The sequence below is a fragment of the Ursus maritimus genome, unplaced genomic scaffold (assembly GCF_017311325.1).
Source record: "Ursus maritimus isolate PB19 unplaced genomic scaffold, ASM1731132v1 scaffold_27, whole genome shotgun sequence".
Lineage (NCBI taxonomy): Eukaryota > Metazoa > Chordata > Mammalia > Carnivora > Ursidae > Ursus > Ursus maritimus.
Window position 1 is genome coordinate 21,518,740 of NW_024425230.1, and position 11,825 is coordinate 21,530,564.

Here is an 11,825-nt window from a genome sequence, read left to right on the forward strand (position 1 = left end):
GTGTGTGCTAACAGAAGATGAAAAGAAAGGCATTCTGAGATGCACCCCCATCTCTCCATGTAACTAATGCAAAATGTTAAGACAATCAGTACATATTTAATGATAACTAAAATGATTAGTCTCTAATTTTCAACTTCTCCCATTCCACTAGTGATAGAAGCTCATGCCAGGCAGTTTCTAGGACTTTGACTGTTTTTTTAAAAAACTATACATCACATTCTACCTTTTTTGCATGTGGGGTAAGTACATTTCATTTTGCTACATATATACATGTAAATGCCAAGGAAAGATTGGGAAGCTGTGTTTTAGTTTCTGTTCCACTACTTAATAGGCTGTCTGACTTAGACACGTCAGCTAACCTTACCATGCCTCAATTTTATCACCTGCAAAATGTACTGATCGGTGTTTTGTTTTTTGGGGAGGGGAGTTCTGAAAAAAACCTTATTTGGTATCTTTATCTGTATAAATCAAGAGGCTGAAATTGGGGTGGGAAAACCTCAAAAAGCCCCCCGAAGTCCTAAAGGACCATGAAAAGTCCTGAAACCACTGAACTAGATCATTGTCAGGATCTCTTCCAGCTTCTGTTCTGAAACACCAAACCAAATCAGAGCAGAAGACAGAGTGAACGACGAGTTCATAAAATATGAAATGCTGATTATTAAACCAGTGTTGTCTAAATTCTAAAATCAGTTTGAAAAAGCTCAGATGCTTGGTCACCATAATTTAATAACGATGGCAATAACTAATTGCTAACGTCACAGCAAGGTGAGTAGAAGGCAGAGGGAAGGCTCCATGTAAGTACTGCAACTCGGACTCCTAGGCTCCCTACCCTCACGGCTGATTTACTATTCGTACTCGGATGACTGTGCGCCATCGGACAGCTGTTGCGGACTTCATGGCACAATGGATCTCTTCAAGACTGAGGCCAAGAAAGCTGGGGCTAAATGCTTTCTGTTTCATCCTCACGACACTCTGTGAAGGAGGGACTTTAGTATCATCCTCGCTGCGCTCAGGAAGAAGCCGGCGCTCGGGGTGCAGTGCCTTGCTCAAGGTCACACTGCGAGTAAGTGGCAGGGCCGCGAGCTGAGGCCAGGCCATCGCTCCAGAGCCGATGATCTTAACCACTCTTCAACACTCGACTGTACCAAATAAAGTGCCAGAGACGGGCAAGGTCTCTGACGGTAATTTTTTTGTTCAAGCTCCAGACTAGTTTAGACGTAAAAAAAAAAAAAAAGAGAGAGAGAGAGAGAGAAAGAAATTTTAGATCGATTCAACACAACAAGCTTTGAGTTGAAAATCTTAAAGGGCTGTAAGTGTTATCGTGTCAACAGAGGACGTGAGGTAACACACTTTCTCACTCTGGCACGGGAGGTTCAGAAGTCCCTTAATGATGGAAATACTATGTGGGTGTTCGTTTTATTTCTATTAAAGGGCTTTCATTTAACATCTGCCAATGCACTCCTGCCAATTTACATCTAAAAATACATACCAGTGGGCATTAAGATAAAACAGTCTTCACCCAGCAGCGCAGCATTGATCGCCTCTAGCTGATTAGTTCTAAAATTATGCAGGCCAAATTTTTTATGAAAAATCTTCATCATTTCTTTTGTATGAGGAAAACTCAGACTTTGGAAACGCTCGTGTTTCAGATTTCTGGATGCTAAATTTTGCGCCGACTTGTCTGAGAAAATAATCGATGTTAATAAAAATCAGTGCGTTATTGTTAACGAGTCAGGTTTGGCGTTTACCCTTCGCCCCACAAAATCAAAGGCATACATGTCCCTGCAGCACATGTTTCTTTAACCACTTATCAGGGTTTCATCCCCGCCAAATGGCAAAGCTGCCAGAGACTTCCTGAGGCCAAATTCCAGTCTTTGCCTTGATCTTTCTGCAGCACCTACCACTATTTCATTTATTCCCTTCTTCCTCCTCTTTTGACCTTCAAGACAATCATGGGTTTTCTTCTTAAATTCTCTCTCCTGGCTCTACTTCCTCCACCTGCCCCTTACACTTGGGAGTCTTCGCAGACACTTGAGACATTTAGCCATTCTTTGTTTGGAATTCTTATTCCTCTCATCTTAAACATCACCTCTGTGCACAGAATGCCCTTTCATAAGGCCCCACTGACACCTGCCAAAGTTCCGGTCGTGTGTGCGTCTCCAGATGTCTGCAAGACATTTCTACCTGAATGACTTACCAACACTTTAAGCTCTACAAGTCTTAAAATAGCCCTCCTCAGCTTTTCTCCCAATCTGCTCTGCCTCCTGACTCCCCTGCTCTGCTAATGGTGTCACGGATTTCTCAGTCACCAGGTCTGAAACCTCGGAGGCATCTCGGCTTCCTTGGGCTCTTCCTCCACCGTGTCTCTCTCATCCACCCCCCTGCACCGCATCTCTGCTCTCGCAGCCCTGGTTCGGCACACAGAACAAGGGGTGCTCACGCCAGCTCTGGCAGTCTCTCTAATCCCAACACTTGACTGTCTCAAAGATAATTGCGAAGATCAAGTATGACACATTCTAATGTGATACAAAAATAAATCCATTAATGGTTATTCTAAAGGTCAACAGCGTTAACTGTTAAGAACAACCTCCACGGTATTAAGTCATCAATGGCAAAAATAGGGAAGGCTGTACTTTATAAAATCTTACACACAGAAACTTGTTTCAGTTAAAAAACACTTGGCAATAACTTTACAGGGTTGATGTAAGGTTTTAAAATTAATTTTGGCTTCTCTCTGCAGCCTTTCCAGTGGCTAACTGCACTTCTCCACAAACTTCTCCTACTAAACTGTGAGCTTCAAGAGGACAGGGACTGCCCGTTACTCATCTGTCTATGACCAGCACCCGGCACAGAACAAGGCCAGGAGTGTGCACTCCATAAATACCTGTTGAATGAATTAAAAGGATTTTAGGCCCAAAGAAATAATTTGTCTTAAGAAATTTCTGACTTCATGTCTTTCTTAGACTGCCCTGCATTTTAATATTTTAAGACAGAAAACATGTTTTTCTACTTTATAAATTGATCAGTTCTCATCAAAAAATATGTACAATTGCAGTTTTAACATATAAATTCAGCCTTGCTTTTACTCATCCCCCAAATCATTAAAAACTTGGTCCTCATGAGCTTTATTGTTTTAGGGACTAAAAAATGTTAATTTAAAGGCAAAGCACATTTGTAATGACTTTAGAGCTTTACTATAATACGTTATAATTACTCATTTTATAAAACTACAGCTGCTACAGAGACAAAGGAGCAACTTGCTTTTGAAATTGTGATTTGTAATTCATATTATCAGCAGGAATTTGCATAGAAACAATGTACTTTTCAGGCAAGGATGATTTGCTATCGGTTTTCTTACACAATTCCGATTTTGGACAGTTATGTTTTCATATAAAATATAAGCATTTATTTTAAACTTACCAGTGTAATTCTGAATTGACTCTGAGTTTTTATCTTGAGCAGTAGATGCCACTGGAAGACAGTTTGTCTTGGCTGAAGAAATTCTTTCTGATACTGGCTTAACTGGCCGACCTTCCTTAATAGGTTGACAGGCAGCTGTGGAAGATTTGCTGGCTGCTAAATTATGCATAATATTTTCCCAGTCATCATCATCATCATCATCAAAGCCATCAATGTCAAAACTGTCAATGTCACAGGCAGTCTGGATTTCTCTTTCTAAGTCGTTTATTGGAGCAGCACGTTTATTCTGATCTTTCACAGCCGTGCTTGTGAGAACATTTCCCGGGAAGTAAGAGCTTTCAGTTCTTTTTTCTATCCTTGGTGTTTCAGCCCAGTTGCTACTTACAAAGGACTTCTGTAAATGGGGACTGAATAACGGTCTTTCAAAGGGATTCTTCGGGGTGGCTGAGAATCCTGTCTTTCCTGGGGTAGTAGCCAGTAAACACTCCCTAGTGGTACCGCGATGTGAGGGAAGGTGTGGAAAATTTAATTCCTTAACAGAACTCCATGCAGGACAGGACTCGCCCTTTGGAAATGCGTCGGGAGCGGAAGCAGACACCGTATCGTCCACAGGGCTACCAAGCGAATCAGGCCTGCATCTCCACATGGAAGCAAGATGATTGGCATCACTTGTATTGAAGTTGGCGTCAGCCAGGAGGTTCCTTCTGAAGAGGAAACAGACCACCACACGAAATGTGAGGACACACAAGTATGTCTTTAGTTTTCATCCCAAACTGTGGCAAAATATATTCTCTTTTCCTCAGTCTCAAAATGTGAATACAAATGCTAAAGGGGCAGTTTGAAAAAGTAAATAAATTTCAAACATAAAACACAGTGACAATTATCCTATTCAACTTCCTGGCCAGAATGCCTGGAAATTCTGCCCCATACGTTCTGACTTAGGTCAGTCGAAATGTAATCAGATATATTCCAGAAGAAGAAAAAGTAAGATACCTTATGTCCCGCTGCTGACGCAGTTCATCCCCACAATCCAGAGCCTTCAGCTCATCATCAGAAATAGTATCGACTAATTTACAGATCTGGTCCATCACATGAATAAGCTGCTGCTGCAAACTTGTCTGTCTAGCTATAAGGTATTAGTTCGTTAATATTTTTCCTTGAAAAAAGACTTAAAGTTTTGACAGTCATGCATGTAAAATTGGCGTTAATTTAACAAGATTATAAACTGTATATTGCCCTATTATCTGCCTATGAAATAATCTGAAATCACGTTATCTCTACTCTATATCATGAGAGCCTAAAGCTGCGTTATTAGCATTTCATTTCATGTTAATTTTCAATTATTTCTCTTAGGGTAACCAATGTCATTGTAATGCAAAGGTTTATCAGTTTACTATGGTAACTAACTTCCGGGGTAAATCTCACCTTGCCCACACAAGGTTTCATCCAGGGCTGGCCAGGCAAGAAGCCCACCCCACCTGCGGTCCCAGGCTGCCCTGCACCCACGCTTCCTTCAAGCTAACAACACAGCACTGAGACTTTCTCTTTGGAGACACCAGGCCCCTAACCTCAGTGGGCATCTGATGTCAGGCAACTCAAGGAGAATTAGGTCTGGGAGTTTTTTGACTGGAAAAGACTTCTCTTTTCAATCAGCTGGACAGGCTGCTGGTGGCCGCCCCTGCCACCACCCTGAGAAACAGCTTGAAAATAAGACTCACACAAGGGAAAGCAGAAAAGAGAGAAAGAAAGGAGCAGGGAACTGAGATGGGGACCGGGGGTGGAGGAGAGAAGAGGAGACAGGTGTGAGAGAGAGAAATGCCTGATGACGATGTTTGCATATCAGAATCCAGCCAGCCCGCTCCACATTTTTCTAATTTATGTTATAGAACTAAGACAAAGAATGTCAAAGGAGGTACATGAAGGAAGAAAAGAAGGGGTTAAGGTAGTAATGGGGAGCAAGGAAGATGCCTACTCCACCCCGAGGGCCTAAGGGACATGGAAGAAATAAACGGTTGAGGTGGGCTGCCGAGGGAACGATTCTCAGGAGACAATATGAGAGCTAACAGCAAGAGAATGAGGTTACCAGGAAATCACTGGAAGAGGGCAGCCCATCGTAGGGTCCAAAGGGCAGGAAGGAGAGGGAGAGAGGACAGACAGGGGGTCGGGGGGACAAGCGTCTGTGTCAGAATGAGTTGGGAAACGTGGACTTTTACTGTGACCGGCACGGAGCAGGACGTGAGGTCGAAGATGGTGAAATGGAATTGCTGAATCCCCGTTTTGCCTGTTTTCTCTACACGGAGAACAGGTATCAGATTGAAAAAGAGGAGAATGAACAATGGTCTGAATGAAATGAAAGCCAAGATAGGCTTAGAGAGAGATACAGCTATTGAAAAGGAGCTCAAGTCTCCTTGTCTAGACAGATTACACCTCAGAATACAAAGGAAATCCACAAAGAAGATCCCACTGATATGTGAGGCATCCAGTGAACAAGACAGTTGATGCAGGAGTGAAGACAAGTGAACACTGTTCTAATTTTCAAAAAATTCTAAACGGATTGCCAAAAGCTACAGGCTGGTGCTTTGGATGTTAATTCAAGACAAAATTCTAGATCATGCTATCAAATGGTTGCTTTGTGAGCTCTAAGAAGGAGAGGAAACAATTATAGAGTTAGCAAGAGTTCATATAAATAAATCGGTAATCTTAATGTATTTCCTTCTTCGAAGGGATTACAAGACCCGCAGATAACAATAGCTACCATTTATCGCAGGCCGACAGTACACTGGGCACTTTACCATGAAGGCGACCAATACCCCGCAAGGTAGATGTTATTCTTCTCATTTCATAGAAGGAACTGAGGTTCAGAGAAGCATCACTGATTTGCCATAGTCTCCCAGACAGGAGCAGGAGACAGGTTTGTACCTGGGGACTGCATGACTCTGGAGCCCATATGTCCCCCCCACCCCCACCCCGTTCCCTCTTACTGCCTCAGACCCTGAACCTGTGGAGTCCCGTGGGTCAGGGAGAGAAGCACGGTCTCAAGGCAGGTTTGTGACAACACGATGTCAACTGAGAGGGAGACCTCTGATGACATTCCGTCCTTGCCCCTGGCCTAGCCCACCACTTGATCGGTGAGACCATGCCACACACGCAGCAGAGCGTGGGGCTACAAGCGTAAACTCGGGAGCCCGCACACCGCTGGGTTTCAATCCCTGCGCTGCTGTCGTCAATTCTGTGAACATGTGTAGTCCTAGTGAAGGCTCCTGCGCCTCGATTTCCTTATTTGCAAAATGGGGATAAAAGAAACTACCTTAAAGGGCCACTGAGAGGATGAAGTTAATAGCATAAAACACCTAGAAGAGCGCCGAGAACATCAGGTGTTTCACGGATATCTCTAACAATAAATTCAGACACCAAAATAAAGAAATGGAAACAGAAACAACACATATGCTGTGCACACACACCACACGTGCATGCGCACACACGCCTCACTACACATGTGCCTGTGTGCACACACCCCACTACACGTGACATGCCCACTGTGCACATACATGAGGACACACACATACGACTACATGCGTGCGTGTGCACACACCACGAATACAAAACCCATTAAAAAAGACCAGAACATGTTAGGAAATATTCAGAGAATGAAAAAAGAGCTCTTGGGAGATGGTTGATTAAAATGAAAAATCCCATAGACGAGTTAAAGATAAAATTTGGTACATCTCCCAGAAAGCAGAGAAGCAAGAGATGGAAAATAGAAAAGATAACTCATGGAAGTCTAATATCCAAGTAACAGAAGTTCCAGGAAGAGTGAAAGAGAAAAGAAAACAAACAAAAAAAGAAAAGAAAAAGAATTACTACCAGAAACCTTTCCAGAATAGAAGGACACAGGCCTTAGGACTGACAGAGCCCCTGCGAAGTAGAAATCAGGAGCAGGAAAGGAGGCTGCCACTTTCCAAACTCTTGTACTGCGGCTACATTATTTATATTAGATATTTAACAGAAAGTTTAAAAACGAATTAGAAACAAATCAAATAAAAAGTATTAAACTTTGCATGGACATCAAATCATAAACCCAGAGTACAAACAAGGGAGAGTCAGGCGGATGGAAGGTCTAGAAACTAGCAACTATAAAGAAGAGTTAAAAGACCTAACAATATGAAGTCCTTAAAAAAAGCAGCCGGGGGCGGGGGGGGGGGTGGGGGGTGGGGGAGAAAAGCTTCTAGGAGCTTTAGACTTATCTCACAAGGATTAAAGTTCCAGGAAGGCAAATTCTGGCTCAATGTGAGAAAAAATTTTCTAACAAGTCATGTTTTCACAATGGAGAATGGATTCTCTTGCGAGAACATGGGTCTCTGAGTTGTTTGAGTAAATGCTGGCTAACCAGCGCCCAAGGGTGGTTCTGTGTTAGAGCTGAGAACTACAAGTCTGCTATCTTACGCTAGACAGCCACAGGTTAAAAATACAACCGTACTTTGTTTTCAAACGTTAGGTGGTTAAAGTATGTGCTATGTCGAAATATTTTTTGTACCGTCACAGTCTGTGCTGGCCTCTTGATCCGGCTGCGTCACCATCCCCTCAGGAGTCGGCAAGTCCTCGGATGTGCTAGGACCACCCTTTGTGCCAGAGCTGTCAAGGTCCTTTAACATACTGCAAATTAAAAAATATAAAACCAACCATAGTACAGACTTAGACCAAATGTATAATTTTTCCTCTCGTGTTTTTCCACAACTGGTCAAACAATACGTAACAGAAAAGAGAAACATGTTTTTTTAATCTCTGTTCTAGAAACTTTGATTGGCCTTCAAAGTCTCCCAACTTCTGGCCCCAAGAGAGCTTTTCAAGTCTACCTCCAATTATGTCCTCTCAGTAACCCCATGTGGTGTCACAGGGCACGACTTACATTCCTCACAGGAGTCCAGCGTGGTCTACTTTCTCTACTTGAGGGATTCCGCCTTGCTCTCCTCTCAATTTGGAAAACCCACCATCCAAACTCTTCTGGCAATTTATCATTTTATACAAAAATTATTAACACATATAAACATGGTCAGCCTGACTGGATATAACAAATACTTTAAAAGTAACAAAATAAATGAACACTAAAATGAGTGTTAGAAAGAGGGTACCAAACAAAGATAACATGTCTTCTGGAACTTGAGAAGGCTTTGCTAAGGAGGGAGATTTGAGGAAGCCTTGAATGACAGGTATGGGAAAAGTAATGGACCATGAAGAGAGACAAAAAACAGATTCTTTACTTGATATCAACTGTACTTGCCTAAGGCAGGATGTTGGAATGCAACCTTCTAACTTAATTGAACAGTGATGAATAACTATGCTTTATATAGTCTTAAAAACTGATAATATAATTAAAGAAAAGCCCTTACATTTTAGGCAATGTTTTCTATCTTTTTTTAAAGATTTAATTTATTTGACAGAGAAGGAGAGAGCACGCACAAGCAGGGGGAGCGACAAGCAGGGGGAGCGGCAGGGGGAGGAGCAGAGGGAGAAGCAGACTCCCTGCTGAGCAGGGAGCCTGATGCGGGTCTCAATCCCAGGACTCTGAGATCATGACCCGAACCAAAGGCAGACGCTTAACTGAGCCACCCAGGTGCCCCACCAATGTTTTCTAGATTGTCAGGTTGTCTTTTTTGGCTCATTGGAGCTTAGGGTTATCATAAGGGCACACCTGGAGAAAGAAATGAAGAGGTAATTCAGGACCTGAAGATGGAGGACTTTGAGGGCTGGCTCGAGAGGCTGGGGGACACAGGAGATACACAAACATCTTTCTCTTTTCTGTTCTGTATTACCTGACTGTTACACATCTGAAATTGGTCCAGATGTCACAACCAGTGTTTTGTTTTTTTTTTTAAAGATCTTATTTATTTATTTGACAGAGAGGGACAGCAAGCAAGAGAGGGAACACAAGCAGGGGGAGTGGGAGAGGAAGAAGAAGTCTCCCAGCAGAGGAGCCTGATGCGGGGCTTGATCCCAGAACGCTGGGATCACGCCCTGAGCCGAAGGCAGACGCCTAACGACTGAGCCACCCAGGCGCCCTGAGAAGTCATAACCAGTGTTTTAAAACAAGATAAAGTACAAAAAAAAATTTAAGTGTGTACTGTACGTAGCAAGAAGTATCATTTATGAAAATTCTATTTCAGTTTTAAAATATATACAAATATGTATTTGAGATTGCAATGGAAAATATATAGAGAGAATCTACTTTGGGAACAACCTTGGAAATAAACATTTTCCAACTGCTCAAAATCTAGGTAAGGTTAACCACGGTATGACAACTCAATAAATTAGGTAGCCATTAAAAAGAATAAAAATAAAGACTATGTATGAAGCAATATGGAAAATGTTTTAAAAATGTTAAGAGAAAAGCAGAATAAAAAATTATAGTTACATGTTGATTACAGCAATGCAAAAATCACACACATGTAGAGAAGTAGCAACACCTAACACGGGTAAAGAAAATGTCTGGTTTGTTGGAACTGCAAGACTACAAGCATCCTGGTAAATTGACTGCAAGGTTACAACTGCAACACACACTTTTTAATAAACAGAGCAAAACCCCAGATGCTCAGTAGGAATTGGTATGGTCCAGGAAACAGCCCTACGCTGGACCTCAGTCCATGTGCCGTTAGCTGGACCTCCCTGCTCCTCTCTGGGCTTTGGCCGCCTCTCTGTTAAATGAGAATCTTGTCTAGAATCCATACTCTCTATGCACTCTAGCTCAGTTCTTTCACTTTTTATAATCGTGTCCTAATTTCTACGGGGAGGGAGGAAAGGGCAGCTCCTGTAGTGTACTGGTTTTGTCATCAAATAGTAATCACGCTCCGACCTTTCCCTCCTCTTTAAACATCCTAACCCACCTGTTAAAACACAACCCCAGAGAAATGAGCTTATGCAGGCAAACACCTCCTTCCTGCCTGCCTTCCTTAATTAAGGCGGTATACTAGAGAGACATGTTTCTCATCAAAATACGGGTTAACAGTACAGTAAATACTCCACCATTCAACTGGACCGTGATCTAGACTGGGTCAGAGATGGAGGTAAGACTGACTACTAGTATTTTAAGCTATTGATGGGTCATCCCATAATACTGCCAATTAACCACAATCATGTCACTGATTTACTAAAATTCAGTGAATGACAAATACAATGGCCAATTCTATCCTGCAGGGTAAAGAGAAAAGAAAAGGACATATTATTTACTAAGTCACTTCCCAAATGAGTTAGTTTTGTGTCATTTCAGGTCTAGGAGTTTGGAAATATAGTATTTTTAGGAATATATTCCACACGTCAAAATCAACTAAATAAAACTGTTTGGAGGTCCCATGTAATTATCATAATGTAATTTTACAGCTTTAGAACACAACAATTAAATAAAATGTATAAATAGGGGTTTTTTTGATGCTTTCGTGTGGATATAAAACTTTGTAGAAGCATGAGACAAATCTATACAGAAGTGATACTACCTAGCTAAACAGAATTATTTCAAATATCCCAGAAATAAACAAGAATGTTCATTGACTAACTTGCTGATTTACCTAAAACATTTTAAGGAGGAAGAAGAGGCAGAAATCACTTCTTCTTCTGGAGAAGGTGGAACAAAGTCTGTCTCGTAGTCGTCGTCGTCAAGTTCAACATACGGAGACTTCACAATTGAATGTAATTCCGTTTCTCCCAAGTTCTTCTTTTCGTTACCATCTGAAGTAAAACCGTGGATAAACACAGGTTATTTTAATTGCTACTGAGACAGAAAATGCAGGGCAGGAGCACTGGGCTGGGTGCTCTGGGAGAGCCGTCCCCAAAGCCAGCATTCCCTGTGTGCTCTCCTTCCACACGTCCGTGCTGGGGGTTTCTTCATAAATCATGACTGAGTCACCTGGAGTAAGTCTAACGGATGCGGGAACGAGGCTGAGGGTCTGCTTAAGGATTTTCAGGGCGGTCTCCAGTTCAATTATGAAACCCATACTTAGTATCAGCACTTCTGTTTTTCTAAATTTCACTCATATTTCAGTAAGAGCGAAGTACAACAAATGAGTTTGATAATTGTACAAACACTGTTAACTTTATCCCAAAGGCACCCTAGCTACCGAAGTCCACCACATTCAGTGTCTCTCTCTTGACTATGCGGGATAACAATGCCCAATGGTTGCTTTCTAGTTTATCTTTGACCCAATTTTGGCTTCATAAACAGCCACACGCTTGATTAGACTACAGTTTTGCTTATTATCAATCACTCTTCTGTCCCTTCTCAGCCCGTAGTAACCTTGATGGGATTCGGGTGTTTAGAAGTGTTAGTCTCACATGTACAACCACTTCGTAAGGCGGGTACTTCCACACATGGCTAATCTCAGCTGTGAGGTTCTGGATACCTAATAACTAGGAGACCT

General features: G+C 42.1%; 1 protein-coding gene across 1 annotated transcript in view; it reads right to left on the reverse strand.

Moving 5' to 3' along the window:
• Positions 1-11,825, reverse strand: part of BLM (BLM RecQ like helicase) — a 61,054-nt gene that overhangs the window by 47,014 nt on the left and 2,215 nt on the right. Inside the window, exons 3-7 of the mRNA XM_008687794.2 lie at positions 10,977-11,136; positions 7,955-8,073; positions 4,414-4,546; positions 3,421-4,124; positions 1,490-1,681 (exon numbers count right to left, since the gene is read on the reverse strand). Of these exons, the coding sequence (XP_008686016.1) occupies positions 1,490-1,681; positions 3,421-4,124; positions 4,414-4,546; positions 7,955-8,073; positions 10,977-11,136 (1,308 nt within the window). The remainder of the gene's footprint in view (positions 1-1,489; positions 1,682-3,420; positions 4,125-4,413; positions 4,547-7,954; positions 8,074-10,976; positions 11,137-11,825) is intronic.